Consider the following 20,914-nt stretch of genomic DNA (forward strand, 5'->3'; position numbering starts at 1 on the left):
ATCAGAGTACACGTATCATGACGAAAAAAATAAAATGGTTAAAAAAACTATACAATCAATAATAAGGGGAGAAACATAAAGGAAATGTGCTTTAAGAAGGAGGAGGAAAAGAAAGAGAGCCAAGTGAAAATATTTTTTCTGAATGAACATATTTTAATATAACATATTTCTAGCTGTATTTTAAAAATCTATCCCTGTTTCAGTCCTATGTTGTTTTACCTAAGGTAGCCTAGTGATGAAACAAACATCTCATTGTCTGGATTGGGCTCAGGAAGAATTTATAAATATTGCCTGTACCTGCAGCCTCAATAATCTTTGAAGTGATACAAATGTCCCATAAGCCAAAGAAAAACAGAAGCATAGAAAAATTTGTAAGGAAACTTGGAATAAACAAAAATGGTTACTGAGTCCCTTCAATAGAAAACTATGCATTGTTTAGAGTACATTCTAGGTTATCTGAGGTAAGCCTGTTATTGCCTTTGGAGCTATTTACAATTCTTGTAAGTTGTAGATAACTGATAATAAGGCAAAATAATTGTCTATTGGCAATTCTTGTCTACCAATACGCAATAAATTCTGACTAGTGAAGGTTCAATTGACTTCCCTTCCCCATGATGGAAAAACGTTTTGCAAATTCAATACTCCTGATTTATAAATATGTTTGTTGTTTGGATTCTCTTTTGAATTAGTTATAACAGCTTTTCTGGCTCCCTTAATTAATGAGTTACATTAAATCTTTGATGCATGTTCACTTTATATTTGTATGAGTCATGCTACTTTTTTGAAAATTATCCTTTAACAGACTTATGAAACAAAATACTTCACCATTTTCAGGTTGAAAAGAAGCCTTCAATTTTTACTGAAAATTGAATCTTGCCATTAGATTAAATTTAAGTGAATTTATATATTCCTGTTACATATTTCTGGAATAGTACTCTTGTATGAAAGCATTAATTCCTGCATAGATGGACTGTCACTTCAAGGCTATTAGGTGCACTGTTTTTCCATAGTACTCTCATTTTTGATGACTTCTGCCTGGAAAATTTTCAGACCAACTCTGCTCCAGGGCTACAGAAAAACTGGGATATAGCCGTAGAAAATATGAATTCATTTGGCTTGCTTTGTGAATTATCACATCAGAGCTAAGACTGACAGCAATGTAATTCTAAAAATGATGATAATGCAATAGCTACAACAGTTGAATAATAACCTCACAATTTACATGTCAGAGAATAAGCGAAGAAGGAGCAGGGAAGGGAATATATTCTCCAATCCAATCCTTTATATAGGGGAGGGAGACCCAGCTGGACCAAAATTCTGGCTACCTCTCAACAGCCAATATTCTCTAATCCAGTCTCTGCTGTCAATAGAAGACTTTGAATAACTTTTTCATGCTTAAATATTAATAACTTGGAAACAACGGATGTTGGCAAGGATACAGAGAAAGGGGGACCCTCTTACACTGCTGTGGGAATGCAAACTGGTGCAGCCACTCTGGAAAACAGTATGGAGTTTCCTCAAAAAGTTAAAAATAGAAGTACCCTATGACCCAGCAATTGTACGACTAGGTATTTACCCAAAGGATACAAACATAGTGATTTGAAGGGGCACCTGCCCCCCAATGTTTATAGCAACAATGTCCACAATAGCCAAACTATGGAAAGAGCCCAGATGTCCTTCAGCAGATAGATTATGAAGATGTTGTGCGTCTATATATAGATGTTGTGTGTCACATATACACACACATACACAATACACACACACATACACATATACACACAATACACTCATACACATACACACACAATGGAATATTATTCAACCATCAAAAAAATGGAATCTTACCATTTGTAATGACATGGTTAGAACTACAGGGTATTACGCTAAGTGAAATAAGTCATTCAGAGAAAGACAATTATCATTTGATTTCACTCATATGTGGAATTTAAGAAACAAAACAGAGGATCATAGGGGGAGGGAGGGAAAAATAAAATAAGATGAAATCAGAGAGAGAGATAAACCATAAGAGACTCTTAACTATAGGAAACAAATTGAAGGTTGCTGGAGGGGAGGTTGGTGGGCGGATGGGGTTACTGGGTGATGGACATTAGGAGGGCACTTAATTTAATGAGTACTGGGTGTTATATGCAACTGATTAATCACTAAACTCTACCTCTGAAACTAATAATACACTATATGTTAATTAATTGAATTTAAATAAAGTTAAAAAGATAAAAAATAAATAAAATAAAATATTCATAACTTTCAACATGCTTTCTTTCTCAGGAGGAATGTTATTTTAAAAGAGAATCACAGTCCACATATACATAGTCAATCGATCTTTGACAAACAGCAAAGGCACTTTAATGGAAAAGGACAGTCCTTTCAGCAAATGGTGCTGGAACCATGGGACATCCACATGCAAAAAAAATGAATCGAGATAGATACCTTAAAGCTTTCAAAAAATTAACCCCAAATGGATCACAGACCTAAATGTAAAACACAAAACTATAAAATTCCTAGAAGATAACATAAAAGATCTACATGACCTTGGGTTTGGTAATGACTTTTTTAGAGAACCCCATCAAAAACATAATCCATTAAAGAAAAGTTGAAAAGTGGGACTTCATTATAATTAAACACTTCTGTTTTGAGGACAACACTGTTAGGAGAATGAAAAGATAAGCCATGGCCAGGGAGAAAATGTCTGCCAAACATGTATCTGATAAAAGACTTGTATCCAAAATATACAAAGAACTCTTTAAAACTCAGGAATAAGAAACCAAACAACTCAATTAAAAAATAGGCAAAGGATCTGAACAGATATCCCACCAAAGAAGATATACGGATGGCAAATAATCATATGAAAAGATGTTCAACATCATATATCATTAGGAAAGCAATAATGAGATGACACGACATACCTATTAGACTGCTTAAAATTCAAAACACTGTTAATAACAATGCTGACAAGGATGTAGAGCAGTAGGTAGGAAATCAAAATAGTAAGTCACTTTGAAAAACAGTTTGGCTGTTTTACAGAGCTAAACATGGTCTTACCATATGATCCTGCAATTGTGCTCCTAGGTATATATCCCAAAGAGTTGAAACTTTTGTCCACACAAAAACCTGCACATGAATGTTTATAGCAGCTTTATTCATAATTGTGAAAACCTGGAAACAAACAATTGTTCTTCAATAAGTGAATGGATAAAATTGGTACATCCATACAATGGAATAGTCAATGATAGGAAGAAATAAGCTATCAAGCTGTGAAAAGATATGGAGGAATCATACATGCATATTGCTGAGTGACAGAAGCCAATCTGAAAAGGTTACATACAGTATGATTCCAACTATATGGCATTTTGGGAAAGACAATACTATAAAGACAGTAAAAAAAAAAAAAAAATCAGTTGTTGCCAGGGGTTTGGGGGAAGGGAAGAATAGGTAGAGCACAGAGGATTTTTAGGGCAAACTGTTTTGTAAAATACTGCAATGGTAGATACATGACACCATATATTTGTCAAAACCCACAAAGCTGTTCAAAGGTGAGCCCTAACGTAAACTATAGTCTTCAACTAATAATAATGTATCAATATTAGTTAATCAATTATAAGAAATGTACCATACTAATGCAAGATGTTAATAATAGGGGAAACTGCATACAGGTGGAGGGAGAGTAGGTATGTTTTCTATGCAATTTTCCTGTAAACATGTAAGTGCTCTAAAAACAAAACCTATGAAAAAAGAATTGGTGAATAAAATGTCAGACACAAAAGTGTGAATCACTAGTTGTGAAATATTGGCAGGTTCTTTGTCATAAGCAATTCTCCCAACATCTCTTCAATCACATTAAATAAAAGCATTCTTCCTATTGTAATTTGGCCTTCTGAATACTATGGAAGGATTTTGTTTCATTCTTTTTTCTCCAGCACCATTCTTTTTGCCTGCGCCTGCTTAGACTCATCGATGGGCAAATATTAGCACTGAGTCTTAAATCCTTACACATTTCACTGCTTCCTTTTCCATTTGCACATAAAAGGTACTATTACTTTCATTCTGAACTCAAAAGCCAGATAAAGACACTTTCTATCCCAAAAGAGTATTCACCAATCCTTGAGATGTTCTCCTCATGGTTCAGTTTTACATTACACCACTTTTCATTCTTCACAATGTTTATTCTAGGCACTTTTTCTAGCTCTGCCCCAGGAGGACCTGACCTTTTTAGTTATTGTTTTCTATACTGCCTGCCATTTGTCAACATGACTTAACTATTGAGGGCAACTGTTCAAGATACAAATAGAATTTAGTTATTTTTCATCACATTTCATTAGATACCGGTTACATGGTTTACCTTGTTACTCGAATTAAAATAGGAATTAGTGGATTCAAATCATTCAGTTGTTAGCAACAGTTTAAAAGTTTTAAGAGATTTGTCAATACCACCTAAGCAAAGTAATTCAATCAGAGAAAGACAATTATCATATGATTTCACTCATATGTGGAATTTATGAAACAAAACAGAGGTCATAGGGGAAGGGAGGGAAAAATAAAACAAGATGAAATCAGAGAGGGAGATAAACCATAAGAGGCTCTTAAATATAGGAAACAAATTGGAGGTTGTTGGAGGGGAGGGGTAAGGGGATGGGGTAACTGGGTGATAGACATTAGGGAGGGTACCTGATGTAAGGAGCACTGGGTATTATATAAGACTGATGAATCACTGAACTCTACCTCTGAAACTAAGAATACACTATATGTTAATTAATTAAATTAAAAAAAAAGAAAATTTTCAGTACCATATCTGATAACAGCCTTTATTTAATGATTATCATCTAGCCAATTTAATGATATAAATAATTCACTAATTTTAGCAATTATTTTAATAACTCAAATACCTGTAGAAAAAAATAGACTGACAGTACTCCCCAATTAAAAAGTTTATCTTTGCTTCTCCAGCTGAAATGTTTAGAAAGAGAAGTTAGTCAAAGCAAATATTGTGGAACCCAACTCTTATTTCCAGCAAAAAACATACGTTTATTGATTGTGCACTAGGTCCATGCCACTGTGAGGCATACAAGAATAAGAAAGAGGTGGTTAGACATAATTCCATTTGAATTGAATTTTTGAAAAGTAGAACTGGGAGGAAGTTCAATCTAAAGGAGAAAGAAGCATTAAGTTGGATGGGAATAATTTGGTATTTATTAAGCAGAGTTGAGTGTCTATTTTGACCAAAGTATGAACACTAGATTAGCAGGAGGGAAAAGCTTGAAAAGTAGGATAAGGAAAAAGAGAACAAAAAGAACACTGAATGGCAGGTTAAGAATTTCTTTAGTAGACAATGGGGAATAACTGAAGGTTTTTGAGCCATTCTGAAGGTTATTCAGAAGCAGATATGCAGGATTGATTAGAAGGGGGAAAATTTAGTAAAGTAAATATATTATGAAATAGTCTAGAAAGGGATTCATTTTGTATGGTGATAGCAGGTCTTATAAGAACCAGAATAACTAGAACTAGAATAACTGCACCATAATCACTGTAGCAAACAACTAGAAGAGATCAAAGTTAACAAAGGACAATATCCTTGGAAAACAATACTTTAACCAACAAAAGGGGGTGGCAGAATACCCACTGCCAGGCTGAATTTGTTTTAAAACCAGTTGTACAAATGTCTTACAAGAAACAAAGATTTCTGCTTCCTCACAATCCATGAAATTCAGATCAACCCTCCCATAGAGTGAACTAGGAAATGCTGGAAAAAAAAATCTACTTGAAGACATCAGAGAGCTAATGATGCAGTAAAAAATATCATAGGCCTATGAGCCAGTAGAAGAAAGAAGCTATGAGAGGTTACCGTAGACTTTGGGGCTATTTTTCCTTTAGGGCTACCTGCCATTTCCGGAGGAGATTGCTAAGAAGCTAGACAGAGCTTTCCTCACACTTAGGACCTAGGACAGGGGTCAGCAAAATTTCCTATAGAGAGCCATATAAAAAATAATTTTGGCTTTGGGGGCCATTTGTCTCTAACAACTACTCAACTTTGTCATTATTGCATAGAAGTAGCCTTAGGCAATATATAAATGAACGGGCATAAGAGTGTTCCAATAAAACTTTATTTATAAAACCAGGTGGTAGGCTAGATTTGGCCTGTGGTTCATAATGCACTAATTCCTGGGCTAGAGGTAAAATTGGAAACTATAGTCCTCATAGGAAGGCAGGCCCTGGTAAAGTGCCCTTGGCTTTGTATTGTGATTCTGCTAGGTGAGCCAGATGAAGAGTGGCTCTCCCAGGGGCTCAAACTCTTGCTCTAAATCATCTGAATCCCTGAGTTAAGGTGATTAGTGCCCCTAGCCCTCCAGAAGCTAATTTAAATCTTGTCTGAAGAAATATAACATCATCAAGAGCCTCAAATTATGTCTATATTTTAAATTTATATAAAATATTCAGCTCTTAATAAAAATAATCAGGCATATGAAGAAATAAGACTATAAAAATAAACAATAGATGGTAGAAATAAACCAACTGAAGATACAAATAATGGGCTTTAAAATAGTTATACTTAATATGCTCTTGAGAGTGTTAGCAGAAAACTGATAATTCTGAGGAAGGACCAAATGGAAATCCTAGAACGGAGAAATATAATACCAGATATTGAGAACTCAATGGACGGATTTCACAGGTAAAATAGTTAAAAGCAGAAATATTGAACTGAAAGATATACCAGAACTTTCAGAAAGAAGAGAAAACAAAAGATTAGTAAAGAACATAAGAAACACAGGGGATAAAAGAGAAGATATACATAATTGAGGTCATAAATGGAGAGGAGAGAAAATGAGGCAGAAATAATATGTAAAGGAATAATAAGCTGAGAATTTTCCAAAATGAAATATATCAACTCACAGATTCAAAGAAACTATCAAACCAAAACAGGGACAGGATGCCTGGGTGACTTAGTTGGTTAAGCATCTGCCTCCAGCTCAGGTCATGATCTTGTGGGAGTCCTGGGATGGAGCGCTACATCAGGCTCTCTGCTTAGTAGTGAGTCTGCTTCTCCCTCTGTGATCTCTTTCACTCTTCCTCTCTCTCAAATAAATAAATAAAATCTTAAAAAAAAAATAACAACAACAAACATAAACAGGGACAATATAAGCAAAACCACTCCTAGGAACATTATACTACAAAACTACTACTACTGGGGGGAGGTGGGGGGAGGATTATACCCCATGACCAAGTAGTATTTGTTCCTGAAAGGCAAGGATGGTTCAATATACAAAAATTAATATAATGCACCATCCTGAAAAATTTACCATCCAGGTAAATAAATATGACCTCTTTAAATATTTCATATTCTTGGGGCACCTGGGTGGCTCAGTCAGTTGAGTCTGACTCTTGATTTTGGCTCGGGCCACGATCTCAAGCCCCACATCGGGCTCTGTGCTCAGCACAGTCTTGCTTGAGACTCTCTCTCCCTCTGCATCCTCCCCACCCCCACCACCTCCTGCTCATGTTCTCTCTAAAATAAATAAATCTTTAAAAAAATATTTCATATTCTCCATTTTCTCAATCTTCTCCTTTTGAAGTTCCAATTAAATTTTTTATTAAACCATGTCATTATATCCTTCTTGTTTTCAACCTACTTTTCTGGATGATTTCTTGACTCTATTTCAGTTTACAAATTCTCTCTTTGTATCTAATATGCTATTTAATTGTTCCATTTAATTTTTAATTATCATATTTTTCCCTTCCAAAAATTCTATTTGATTTTTCTCAAAGTTCCTTGCTCCTTTTTTAGTGTAAACTTTTTAATTATACACACATATAGAAAAGCACAGGAATTACAAGGGTACACTTAATGAATTTTCACAAAGTGAGCACATCTGTGTAAATATCACCCAGATCAAGAAATAGAGCAGCCCCAGAAGCCCAGAACTTCCCTTGTGCCTCTTCTAGTCACTATCTCATAGATGAGTTTTGCACGATCTAACACTTTATATAAATTTAATCATATAGTATTTTCTATTTATAACATAAGTACATTATTACATATAGTTGAGCCTAACGTGTGGCTCAATCCTATAACCCTGAGCTGAAATCAAAAGTCAGACACTTAACCAACTGAGCAACCCAGGCACCCTGCTAACTCTCTACTTTATATGCACCAAAGCCTTGCCACCTGTCCTCCATTTGACTGTTAAAACTGAAGATGATTATTTAGCACAACCACATGGTCTAATTTAGCATCACCAATAACGGTACATCGTGAACTTCCAAATATGATGAAAAATACACATCACCCAAGTAGCATTTTTGCCAAAAATATTTGACCTCAATCTAATCATAAGAATCAGAAAAAGCCAGACTGTGGCACATTTATAAGATATTGACAAATATTAATGCTCTAAAAATTCAGAAATTCTCCAAAAAGACAATACTTGTTTTTTTTTTTTTTTTTTTTTTTTTTCAGAAGTTAAACCAAGGGTCTTACATGTGTTTTCTTGGATTAAGCAAATACCTGAATCATTAATGATATAGCTTAAAAGGAGACTTTGGAGGTTCCAATTTAATTTTTTTAAAGCTCAAGTATCTGACATCTATTTTATAGTTTGAGACTAAACAGAACAAGGTTAACAGAAATGAAGTACCCAAAACAAATGTGAAAGAATGGAAAAATAGAAACTTAAAGATTTGACAAGGATTTGTTTAGGAGACAGTGTGGAAGGTAGAATAGTAGTAGCCCTCATAAAGATGTCTAAATCATATTCCCTGGAACCTATGAGATTACATGTCTAATTACATGTCAAAGAGGAATTAAAGATGCAAGCAGAATTAAGATTGCTAATCAACTATGACCCTAAAATAGGGAGATTATCCTGGATTATCTGGGAGGGCCAAATCAAATCTTAGGGTTTCTTAAACGGGGAAGAGGGCAGCAGAGGAGAACCAAATAGATGGCAGTGTGAAAGGGGCTTGGCCTGACATTGCTGGCTTTGAAGAGAGAAGAATGGGGCCATAAACAAAGGAATGTAATTAGAAGCCCCCCCGCCAAAAAAAAAAGCAAAAAAACCAGATTCTCCCACAGAGTCTACAGAAAGGAACACAGCCCTGTCAACACCTGGATTTCAGCCCAGTGAGAACCATTTTGGAGTTCTGACCTCCAGAACTGTGTTAATAAATTATATTTCAATAAGCTAGTAAGTTTGTGGAAATTTGTTACAGAAGGAATAGGAAACTAATATGGATGGGTATATAGGGAAGAAATCACCACAAATGATTCTTGGAATAAAGGCGTAACTTATGGAAACGTAGCAGCTCAACAAGGAAGCAGCTTTTGGAAGAAGGAGTTTAATTTTGAGCACTAATATGCAACAGAAATCTAGCAAGTGGTTTAGAGTCAGGTTATGGAGTTAAAGAGGTCTGGTTCTTATTGTGGCTGTTACAAGCTCTTCTAACTTGTTCAAGATATTAAACCTTTCTATGGCTCAATCTTTTGGCCTTAAGTGGGGATAATAATAGCACCTACTTCATAGAATATTATAAAGAGAAATAAACGAGATGATTTATGCAAGGTCCTTACACTAGGCTGGCATGTGTTCAAATGTTAATGAGTATGATGATGATGATGTTGATGATGATATAGAAGGCAATGGCTGTGCATTATTTTTTAATCACAGGCGATTAAACAAGTTTAACCACTTGTTTTATGACTAAATGATCAGTGTAGGAATACAAGATGTAAATTAAATTACCTTGCTTTCTGGTTTAGAAGGGATGCCAGCTGTATACACTATTTCTGTTTAAATTATTATTCTCCAGACTTGTGCATAATATATGCACTCAAAGTTAGATGCAACAGCATTCATTTTCTAAGTTAAGATTTTGTTCCTTTTTAAAGGATGTTAGCTCTGCTGGATCCACACCCCACCATTTGGTGCCATTACTACCATGTATCTCACTCACACCTCTTTTAAATGGAGTCGTCTGTGTTCCCACACAGAATGGTTCTGTTTGGTTAGGGGAAGTTGGCTTGGAGAAGCTCAAACCATTGGCAAATCACTGGGACGTACACTATCAAAAGCTCTTTGTTGACTCCCCCCCATCAAAATATTTTTTTTTAACCAGATCAAAAATAATCATATCTTTCTTTCTGAAGGAGAGACCTCTTTACTAATCACCTTAAAAATGTTCTAGGATTTTGTCCACTCTGTTTTTATTTGTAAGACATTCGCTTGCCACCTATATGGTTTGTGATGCATGATTTCCAAAGTGGTCCTTCTCCTGTTAACTGAATTAGATGCCTCACAAAAGACTGACAGAGCAATGCCAAGTTAGTTGGACTGCAAACAGATACTGCTAATCCAAATATTAACCAACTTCCTAGAGACATTGAGGCTACCGCCCATACGTGTGAGAACAAGGACCAAGGGTGCCATCCACAGGGCATCTCCGGGCCCAGGCTAGCAAACCATTAAAGCTTAGATGTCAAGGCCCCTGTGGAGTAACCTTTTAACAAGGTTGTATTTGTGTATGTTTCAGTAAGGTTTCAACCTCTAATTAAAAGGGGGAAAATAAATATGATTTAACTTGCCAGCCCAACCTTCCAGCAGTATGAAAAACTGAAACCGATGCTGTCTGTTGGAAAAGTAGAAAGAAAACTCTTGATTTAAATAGGGATTTTTAAAAAATCGAAAAGGGGGACACAGCACTATTAGCTAAAATAAATACAGGCATGCCTTTGTATTTATGGCACCTGTCATCAGAAAATCTCAGTGCCCTTCATGGAAAGACTCTGAGAAAAAACTTTTCAGTAACTGAAAAGAAATTGTAAGAGACTAAAAGCAGAAGTATCCATGTTCTAGTCAAAGATTCTCTTGTGTGTTCATAGAAAGCTTTTACCTAAAAGTCAAGTCATTGAGAATTCAGTGGAGTCTGAAATTTTGAATACATTCTTATATTAACATTAGGCACTCCCAAAGACATATATCTTTTTATAAAAAATTTATTTCTCTGTAAATACAAATTCCAACATCACAAACAATAGTCCAGTGGAAAAATACTTAGCCATTAACATTGAAAACTTTTTTTAATTTAATAAATAGAACTTTGGCATTCAAAATTCTAGCTGTAAACCCTATTAAAAAACAAAAACAAAAAAATAACCCCTTTACAAAAAAAGAGGCAAGAATGATAGATCAGAAGGCATAAGCCAACCAGTGGCTTCACATTCTTTTTACAATAACTGTATTTCAATTAAGTCATGACCACTCTGTATTTACACATGAGGTATTCTGGGTGGTTCAAAAACTGAACCGAGTTTACAAAACCACCAGTCATAGTGACTGATTATACACTCTTCTGTGCTTTTAATGTAACCACCTCGCTAGCACCTTACTACTTCTTGTCATCACACCACTGTGATGCCAAATTTTATCTTCCTGTATTTAAATATTTATACATAATATACACACATATGCACACAAATAACTACATTCTGAAGGAGTTTCCTGCTCACTATACTGGGAAAAGGCTGGGCTCCAAAGACATATCCTCTCATGTTTCCTAAGGTATCTAACCTAGTAATGAAACCTGTTCCTTGCTTAAGAAAAAAATCCTTAATCAAGTCTATTTACAGAAGAACAAGGTGCGATAATCATCAACATTCTTATAACTCACATAAAACAGAAATGAATGCTTACTGTAGGCAAAAAGGCACAAAAGGTTCTCTCTGTGTGCAGCTGCAATAGTGTTGTTAATGACTTATTGATCTGAAACTACATTAACATACTCAGTATTTCTTTTAAGTAACAAAAAAATGCAAGAGCTTTCCCCCTTCATGATTAAATGTATAATATTATCATACAGTAATATACCACCATGGCATCTTGGGGTAAAGTTGGAAATTATACTCTTTACACCAAATAGGAAGTCATTTTTCTTGTTTTGTGAACACTGAAAATTGTCAAAAATGGGAACAAAATGAATTAACTTTGGCTTTGAGAGCTATAGCTACTGGCAGTTCAAATGATATAGTCTGAGTGAGCATGGTTATGAGAATTGATTACTGTAATTACATATCTACAATGACAGAAATCTACATCAGAGAATGCCAATAATCCAAACTAAAGGTGTGCCTGAGCTGAGCTATGCTATGTAAAAATACAGTCCCAAATTCCCAGCTACTAAGTTATTCAATGAATTATTACTGATATTGAAAGAACATTTTCCCAATAAAGTAGTTCCTTTAAAAATATCCTCGAAGAGATTTCTAGTAATGTCTTGAACTATGACAAGATTAATTTATAAGCTCCTTACTGAATCAGAAATGTACAATATCCATTTTAGCAACACTTTGCAGCCCTTGAGATTGTCTTTAACAAGCTACTGAAAGAAGTCTAATTCAGTGAGTTAACTGTCATGACCAAAATAAATTTCATTAAAAATAATGTTGTTAATAGTAAACACTGAATCCCATTTCAAATATAAAAAGGGACCACACTTATTTAAAAAGAAATCCAGGAATGACTTAACCTAGTCACTACTTAAGCTTTCAAAATTAGAGGCCACTGAAAATTTACTAACAGTTTAACTAAAGTCATCCTTCAGACATCAAATGAAAAAAACAACTAACTATTGTGCCTTTGATTCAGTTATTTTTATCTGCACAGGTAACTGGGTCTTTTATTGAGATACTGTTACTTTATCCCTGCTCGAATAAGCTCAACTTCAAAATCCAGAAGACCAATAATAAATGTTAATACTGCATGAGACACTTCCTAAGAAGACAAGCATTGAACTTACAAAAGCATAATTAAAAAGTTTTCACATCTAAGGAAATTATCAAATACGTTTAAACTTCAAAATTTAGGTTAATTTTCATCTCAGACATATATCAGTATAATAACTTCTGAAAACATCCTAGTTCAAACTAGAATAAGACACTATAGTGTTTCTATTTGCCCATCTTACTTGACCTAACAGTAAAATCTTTGTTTTCAATTGAGATATCGATATTATTATATTCTAACAGAAGAGGTTATCTTGGGAAAGGGGAATTTTCTGAAAAATAAAATAAAAACTAAATACTGACAAATTAGAATACTACTATTTCATTTCCCCAAAAATATTCCAAGACTGTCTACTTATTACCTAGGTCCCTTCACAAACTCCAGACTTCAAGAGATTACTTTTGTACTTTTGTAACTCAGGGTTATATTTAAACTTATACTTACACTATCACATCTTATTTTCCTTTTTTATTTATGGAGAGGTAGACATTTTGGAACTGAAATACACCAGTAGTAGTTTGTCAATTTTCTAAATTAACACATTTTTACCTCAAGACATGTGAATTAAGTCAAATTCTGTAAGTTTTAGAAACCTTATTTAAAAAATTAAATATTTTATCCTAAGCCAGAAAAAAATATGTATCTACAGTAAATTAAAGCAAATGTTTAAGTTTGTTTAAAATAATAATAATAACCATAAAACTCCAAAACATATACTAAAAACCTAGAAGGCATTAAGAACCTAGTGACCCAAATCAGTGATTATTTATGCACCTTAGTGCTATCATCTTAGGGTGCCTGTACTTCCAAAATTGTGGAGGTATGACTAGGTACTCTGGTAGGGGGCTGGAGTTTCTATTCAGAGAGAACAGAACAATGTTGTGTGCTGCACCGTGGCTTATCTCGTTCAGATGCTATTATCTACTTACTATAAAGGCCCATTTTTACAGATATTTTTACAAGGCAGAATTCTTTTGCATCAGATTTTTGGTATAAATTTACTACTCCCTGATTGTCTTCAAACCACCAACATTAAAAAACAATTGAACAAATTAGAATGCCACATTCTTACGATGACTTTTCCTTATTAGGATAGGTATTTGGAATGCAGAATCACATAATGCACTGATTTCTTAGCGCCCAGATCCTAAGCAGTAAGAGTAGGGAGGACTCAGGCACTGAACAAAAGGAAAGTTTGATGTCCTTACAATGTATTATAACCAATTGTTGTAACACAACCACAAAATAACTTACTGAGTGCTGCATATTAGCCAAATTCTGAACTGAATGTCTTCCTGGGTAGTTTCCTTGAAGTTTTTATCCCACATATGTTTTCACTGCCGAAAATATTTAAGAAAAATCTTTTCTAGGAGCAGCCTTTATGCCAGTATATAAGCCTGGCAAAAAAACCAGACATGTGATCTCTTCTTGCCCCAAACAGTATTATCCTGCTGAATTCACACCCCTTATTCCTTCCACCTCTTATTTAGTCTTGACCTACATGAGACCTGGCTGCATCAAGAAAACAAACCAGTTTGTAAAGAACAATGATTGCCATAATTAAGTATATTCAAAAGAATGTAATAAATGCTCTGAAGGCAATAAAATATGTAGTCTTTCCAAACCTCCAACTAAAACAGGAAAATACTCATTTGGAAGTTTAAATAATTGTATGTCTACTTAAAAATCAGTTGCATCTCATAATGATATCCTGCACTCCAGAAGAAGAAATAATCTTGTCTTGTATGAAAAACCCTGTTTTTAATGTACTTTACCTAATACATGTAATTGAAATATCACCTGGTTTTGATTTTGTTTTATATTTGTGATAATTCTGATATAAAGAATACAGGTTGGCTTTTTCTTAAAGTAGTTTTAACTTTAAGACATACAAAACTGTTAAAATGTAAACATTTGAGAATTGGATAAATAAACTATTGTTCCAGAGTGACTTTTTTAATCCTTCTTTTACAATGGCCTTAGAAGGTTAGCATTAATTCTTTATGGCTTTGTTTACATTGATACAAGTGAAAAATTGTAAATAGTAAGGGACATGTTAAAATTAGTTCAAGTTGTGTTAAGTTGCCTTGTGATATATAAATTGCAATGCTAATGAAAAAGATTATCACATAACATTTCATACCTCGAAGGCAACCCACAATCACTCTGGAAAAATAGCTGACCTATCTACAGTGCTAACATCAACCCAACCCCACAACCTCATCATCTCAGCACAGTGGTTGTCTGAAAGACAGATGGTTCAAAAGACAGCTGTACTACTATTAAAACACTCGCCTGCTGTTGGAGCTCTTGTGCAGCCAGCCCTTGAAAACCCCAAAGTACAACACAAGCTTCTACATGAAAGAAAAGAAATACAAGAATAAACAGTGTGTGCCTTTCTTAGAAGCTTTGCTTTGACCTTAGAAATCCTTATAATTTTGTGAATACACACACACACACACACATACACACACACACAACTGCAGATAAAAAGAAATCCTACTCCTTTATCTGAAGGGCACTCTTCACAGCTTGGTCCTACAATCAGTAGTTTGAGAAGACAGATTTTTTTTTTCCCCCTTATACACTTCATCACATTTTTCTAATAGTAATTTGGTTTTTTGGCCTGATTAGATAAGCCCCTTTGAAACCTCATCAAATCCCCTTTCTCCCCCAGTAAAACAAATCCACAGAAAAAAAAAATCCTATGTGTAAGTGATATGTCACTTGCGACTTTCCATTATGGCTCCTAAAAAGAAATATGAAGAACTGTAACACAGCAGCATTTAACAATGGGTCATTATTGCTGTGGGACCAATAGTTGATCACTGGGTAATGCAGTTGTCTCCCATGTCCTGGGCATAGCGGTCTGATATTGTAGTCCTTAATTCATCGATGTCCCTCCGTAACTGGCATACGTCTGACAATTTTTTAGTGAGTGTTTCTGGGCTATAGTCATTCTCAGTCTCTTCAGCTGAACAGTTCATTGCTGTGGAAATAAAATATGGAGAATGTCTCACACTTCTTTTGAACAAAGGCATTTTAGGATTTTTAACTTCAGTATCATTAGAAATACAATGCTGTATGCTGAATACCAGTCAGGTTCAGATTTACATGATGTATCATTCAGTATTAAATAGATCTTATTTACTTGTTCTTTTAAATTTTTGCTAATTAAATTGCATTAAATCCATACAGTAATACACACACGTTTAACATGTTTAAAGGATGACAACATTCCAAAAGTAGGAAGAAGCATGCTCTAATAGCTCTCTTCAAGCTCAACTACAGCACTCATTCTGACTTGATAAAAATCTGAAAATCATTTCTGTATTAAGGAGTGATAGCTTAAATTTTTATAGACTGCAAAATGGGTTTATGGGCATGAAAGCATAAATATCCAAAACATATGGGTTGTGTGTGTGTGTGTGTGTGTACGGACCACTACAACCCTACGCAACTGAACTGGGCTGATGGCTAGCTGCCCAATGGCTGAATGACCGAGGGTGAGGCCCTGAGGCAGTTGGCTTGTAATTATTTACATCAGTTCCTCTCTTTGTCAGCACATCTCAACATAAAAGCAGATGGAGCCAGTAATTGTAAAATAAATCTTTCCTTATACCTTCACTGGCATTGGTAGCTTACTGGAGGTGTAAGACTCAGATTAACTTATATGTTATTTTAACAAACACTAACTGAACACCTGCTATGATCCAGGCACTACGCTAGATGCTAAGGCCAGCAAAATAATGGATGTAGTAGTTTATTAATGATTTACATATACTTCACAAACAAGCACAGTCAAGTATTGTAGGTGTCCTACCACCGCACACAGGCTACAATGGCACAAGGAAGAGAACAACCAGCCTAACTAGAGAGGGCACAGGTTCACTGGATGGGCCAAGGATGCAGAATGAATAAAGGTACAAAAGCAGAAAACCAAAGAATCTGAGAAACTTCAAGAAAATGAGTAACAAGCTCTAAAATGGCAGAGTACAAATTATGAAAGGCAAGGGTCAAGAAATAAGGCTAAAGAGGCAGGTGGGAACTACCTATCTCTATTTTAGGGGACTGTAAGTATTAGGAAATCAGAATCACCATTAGATTAGATCACTCTGGCAGCAATGTGAAAAAATTTGGATTAGTGGGGGAAAGTGGGCAAGACAGTTGACAAAGAGACCAGTCCAGGTGAAGACTTTGAAAGCTTGATTTAAGGCAATAGGGCAGTGGAGATGTAATGGGAGGAATGAATGCTAGGAAGGGACTGGTAGAAATGATAAGAGCTCAACCATCATGAGTTGTATAGGGGTTAGGGACTAGGCAAACGACATACCCAGATGAAGGAAAGAGTAGGGTGGAAAAAAATCTGGATTAGTGTGACAGGTGGATAGAGGTGCTACTCACTGACAGGAGGAGCAGGTTTAGGGAGGGAAGAAAGGTAGGTTCTCTTTTAGATATAGTTGAGTCTATGATGCCTATTGAATAACTGGTTCTAATATAAGGTAAGTATAATCAAGAGCCCAGAAGGGACATTCTAGGCAGGGTAAGAGATAAATGTCTGTATGCACTAACAGAAAACAAAAGGACTTGGCTAAGATTACTGAGAGAAAATATATAAAAAGAGAGGCAAAAGCATCCAAATTTTTGAGGAATAAATAAAACTTTCACTGTTTGCAGATGACACTATTTGCAGAAAACCCTGAAGACTACCAAAGAACTGATAAATGAATTCAGTAAAGTCACAGGACACAAATTATACAAGTATAAAGAAACCTGCTGCATTTCTATACACTAAGAGTGAAGTAGCAGAAAGAGAAATTAAAAAAACAATCCCATTTACAGTTGCACCAAAAAGAATACAATACCTAGGAATATACTTAACCAAGGAGGTGAAAGACCTGTATGCCCTAAACTATAAAACATGGATGAAAGAAACTGAAGACAACACCAACAAATGGAAAGATATGCTGAGCTCATGGACTGGAAGAAGTAATATTGTTAAAATATCCATACTACCCAAAGTAATCTACAGACTTAATGTAATTCCTGTCAAAATACCAACGCTTTTCACAAATGTTGTGAAAAAATCCTAAAATTTGTATGGAACCACAAAAGACCTCAAATAGCCAAAGCAATCTTCAAATACAACAAAGCTGGAGGTATTGTAATCCCAGATTATAAGACATACTACAAAGCTGTAGTAATCAAAACAGCATGGTACTGGTAGAAAAACAGACACATAGATCAAGAGAACAGAGAGTCCAGAAATAAATTCATGCTTATATGGTCAATCTTTGGCAATGGAAGTAAAAATATACAATGGGGAGAAGACAAATGGTCTTTGGTCCACTCAACAAATGGTGTTGGGGAAATTGGACAGCTACATGCAGAAGAATAAAACTGGACTGCTTTCTTAGACCATACACAAAAATAAACTCAAAATGGATTAAAGACCTAAATATGAGATCTGAAACCATAAAACTCCTGGAAGAAAACACAGGCAGTAATTTCTTTGACATCAGCCATAGAAACATTTTTCTAGACAGGTCTTCTCGGGCAAAGGAAACAAAAGTAAAACCAAACTATTGGGATTATACCAAAATAAAAAGCTTTTGCACAGCAAAACAAAAACTATCAGCAAAACAAAAAGACAATCTATAGGATGAGAGAAGATATTTGCAAATGATATATTGGATAAAGGATGAATATTCAAAATATATAAAGAACTTATACAACACAATAATAAAAAACCCACAAATAATCCAATTTAAAAAAGAAACAAAAAAAAAATCAGCAACAAAAGATTTCTGGGAGACACTAATAATTTAAATGGCAGAGAATTCCAGAGAAGACTGACTCAGCAGTCATAAAGGCAGAAGTAGAACCTAGAGAACGAAGCCATGGAAACTGTGGTAGCAGAGCATTTTAAAAAACAAGGGTGGGGTGAACAGTGTCAATGAGCAATGGATGGAGTGAGGAGACAGGGATTCAAAATAATCCACTGGTTTTTGACAAATTAGCTAGCTGGTCAAATTTTCACAGTACCAGGATATAAGGTAAGGATTATGGGGTTAAACTTGAAAGACTGGAAGGGGTATACATTGGGAGGTGAATGTGACAAAGTTCTTGAATCTCTCTTTTTATTCACGTTTGGATAGTTCTCTTAATCTAATTACTGGAAAAGTTGACAAATACTATATGTAGAAGAATACAAATGCAGAAGGTTACAAAATAACTGAAGGGGTGACCACCTCTAAAATGGCGAAGAGAATGAGTCTTTTGTGTGTGAGCTTTTACTGCTAACTAAACCACCCCGTGTTGACCTGGCAAACCTCTCTGACTCTAAGATTCAAGCCGAACACCAGAGCCTTCACAGCCCTTCCCATTTAGTTAGTTTTCCCCTTGGGCCCCCATTGTCCTCCGCCCACATCTCAATTATAGTACTTATCACAATGCTCTAGTAATTTCGTTTGTGTGTGGGCCAACGGCTGTGCTCAACTGCATTATCCGCACCTTAGTATCTGGACTACATAAAGCATTTAATAATTACTTACTAAGTCAATATACTTACACTTTAAAGTGTTTCTTACATGCCCACACATATGTATACACATATCTGACATCTCCGAGCACAGTTACATGTTTCATTTAACAAGGGCTATGCTTTGATGGAAAGTATTCTTGGTTTTGCCAAAATAACTATCATGACGCCAGATGGTAGAATCTTTTTGATGAAACTAAATAAAACTAGTGTCCACTCTAGTCACATATTAACCATATTATTAGGCTATTACTCAATACAACATAGTAGGTACATAAACCTTACGGTCTTACTCCAATCATATCTCCTTACTTATGCCCGTTTCTTCTGTATTAAAAAGAGACCAACGTATCAATATTATAGTAATTTAGAACCACATGCAGAGATGTGTGTTTCTGCAAAAGCAGCACAGAAGGGAAACTAGGATATTCCTGTGGCAGCTCTCACAACTATGTGTGGAAGAATATGGAACTGAGGAACAATGGGTGGGTGTCATATTGAAAGAGACAAGGCCAGAGTGTATATGCATGACAAGGGCAACAGATCTATAGGCCATGAAAATTAGCTCTTGTGACAGCACGGGTAGTTATATATATATTAAAAGATTTTATTTATTCATTTGATGGAGAGCACACAAGCAGGGGGAGAGGCAGAGGGAGAGGGAGAAGCAGACTCCCCGCTGAGCTGGGAGCCTGACGTGGGGCTCGATCCCAGGAAGGGATCATGACCTGAGCCGAAGGCAGATACTTAACCGACTGAGCCACCCAGGCACCCCACCACTGGTACTTATATTAAGCAACTGCCACAGACATACACTGTATAGGGAAAGCAAAGGAGTAGCTTCCCTCAAATATTTTACCAGCAGACAGATGCTGGATCATTAACTTCTACATTTAACACACAAAAGCCAATAGAATCATTACTTTTAGAAGAGTAATCAGGAATATCACACCTAACTACCACTCCAGTCACATATTAACAGATTACATAGCTCATCCACACAGGTAGATCTGTAGGCATTCTGCCAGGTGGCAGTCCGTATCAACTATGACCCTGCTCACTTCTCTAAGTATGAGGTAAGTTCTAGCAATGAAGTAATAACAGGTATTCACAGACCTACAGATTTATTCAGAGATTTATAAATCTAAGTAGGAAAGGAGATAAAAACAAATAAGGAAAAGGCAGTAAGAGGTTCCTGATTCATGAAGACAGGTTTCTAATTGCTAAGCAATATAGTAAGGACAAGGCATCAGCGACTTACATCTGATTCCCAGTAATAATGAAAGATTAGGCTCCTTGCCCTGAGCACGCTGATTGAGAATACTACACAATGCCTTCAAGTCAAACAAACAATAGGACATTTCCTTGAACAGCTGATCAATCACACTCAAATCAGATAGTGGCCATTTGGTAAGTACTGTCTGCTGCCTGGATTGGTCTGCTTCCTGGCCCTGATCCAATAAAGAGCACGTCTCTTCTGTTTGCCTTTGGTTCTGCAAAGGATAAAGAAAACATAAATCAGGTTGTTAGAACAGAGAAAGGGTACTCAAAGTCATGCAGTTGTCTGAACATTACCCCCCATTTATAA

General features: G+C 35.5%; 1 protein-coding gene across 4 annotated transcripts in view; it reads right to left on the minus strand.

The window, feature by feature from the left end:
* Positions 1-3,048: 3,048 nt before the first annotated feature.
* The window catches only part of CEP85L (centrosomal protein 85 like), a 171,231-nt gene continuing 153,365 nt past the window's right edge, over positions 3,049-20,914 (minus strand). For 3 of the 4 annotated variants that reach the window (XM_064598046.1, XM_064598047.1, XM_064598048.1), the window contains 2 exons: positions 20,588-20,819; positions 13,769-15,774 (listed from right to left, as the gene is read on the minus strand). In XM_064598046.1, coding sequence (XP_064454116.1) covers positions 15,611-15,774; positions 20,588-20,819 — 396 coding nt within the window. In that variant the 3' untranslated portion in view covers positions 13,769-15,610. Of the gene's footprint in view, positions 15,775-20,587; positions 20,820-20,914 lie in introns of all 4 variants that reach the window. The other variant, XM_045865391.3, reaches the window with a different exon arrangement.

This window comes from Mirounga angustirostris, unplaced genomic scaffold (assembly GCF_029215605.1).
Source record: "Mirounga angustirostris isolate CCGP_5_RB_7025 unplaced genomic scaffold, mMirAng1.0.hap1 SCAF_8, whole genome shotgun sequence".
Lineage (NCBI taxonomy): Eukaryota > Metazoa > Chordata > Mammalia > Carnivora > Phocidae > Mirounga > Mirounga angustirostris.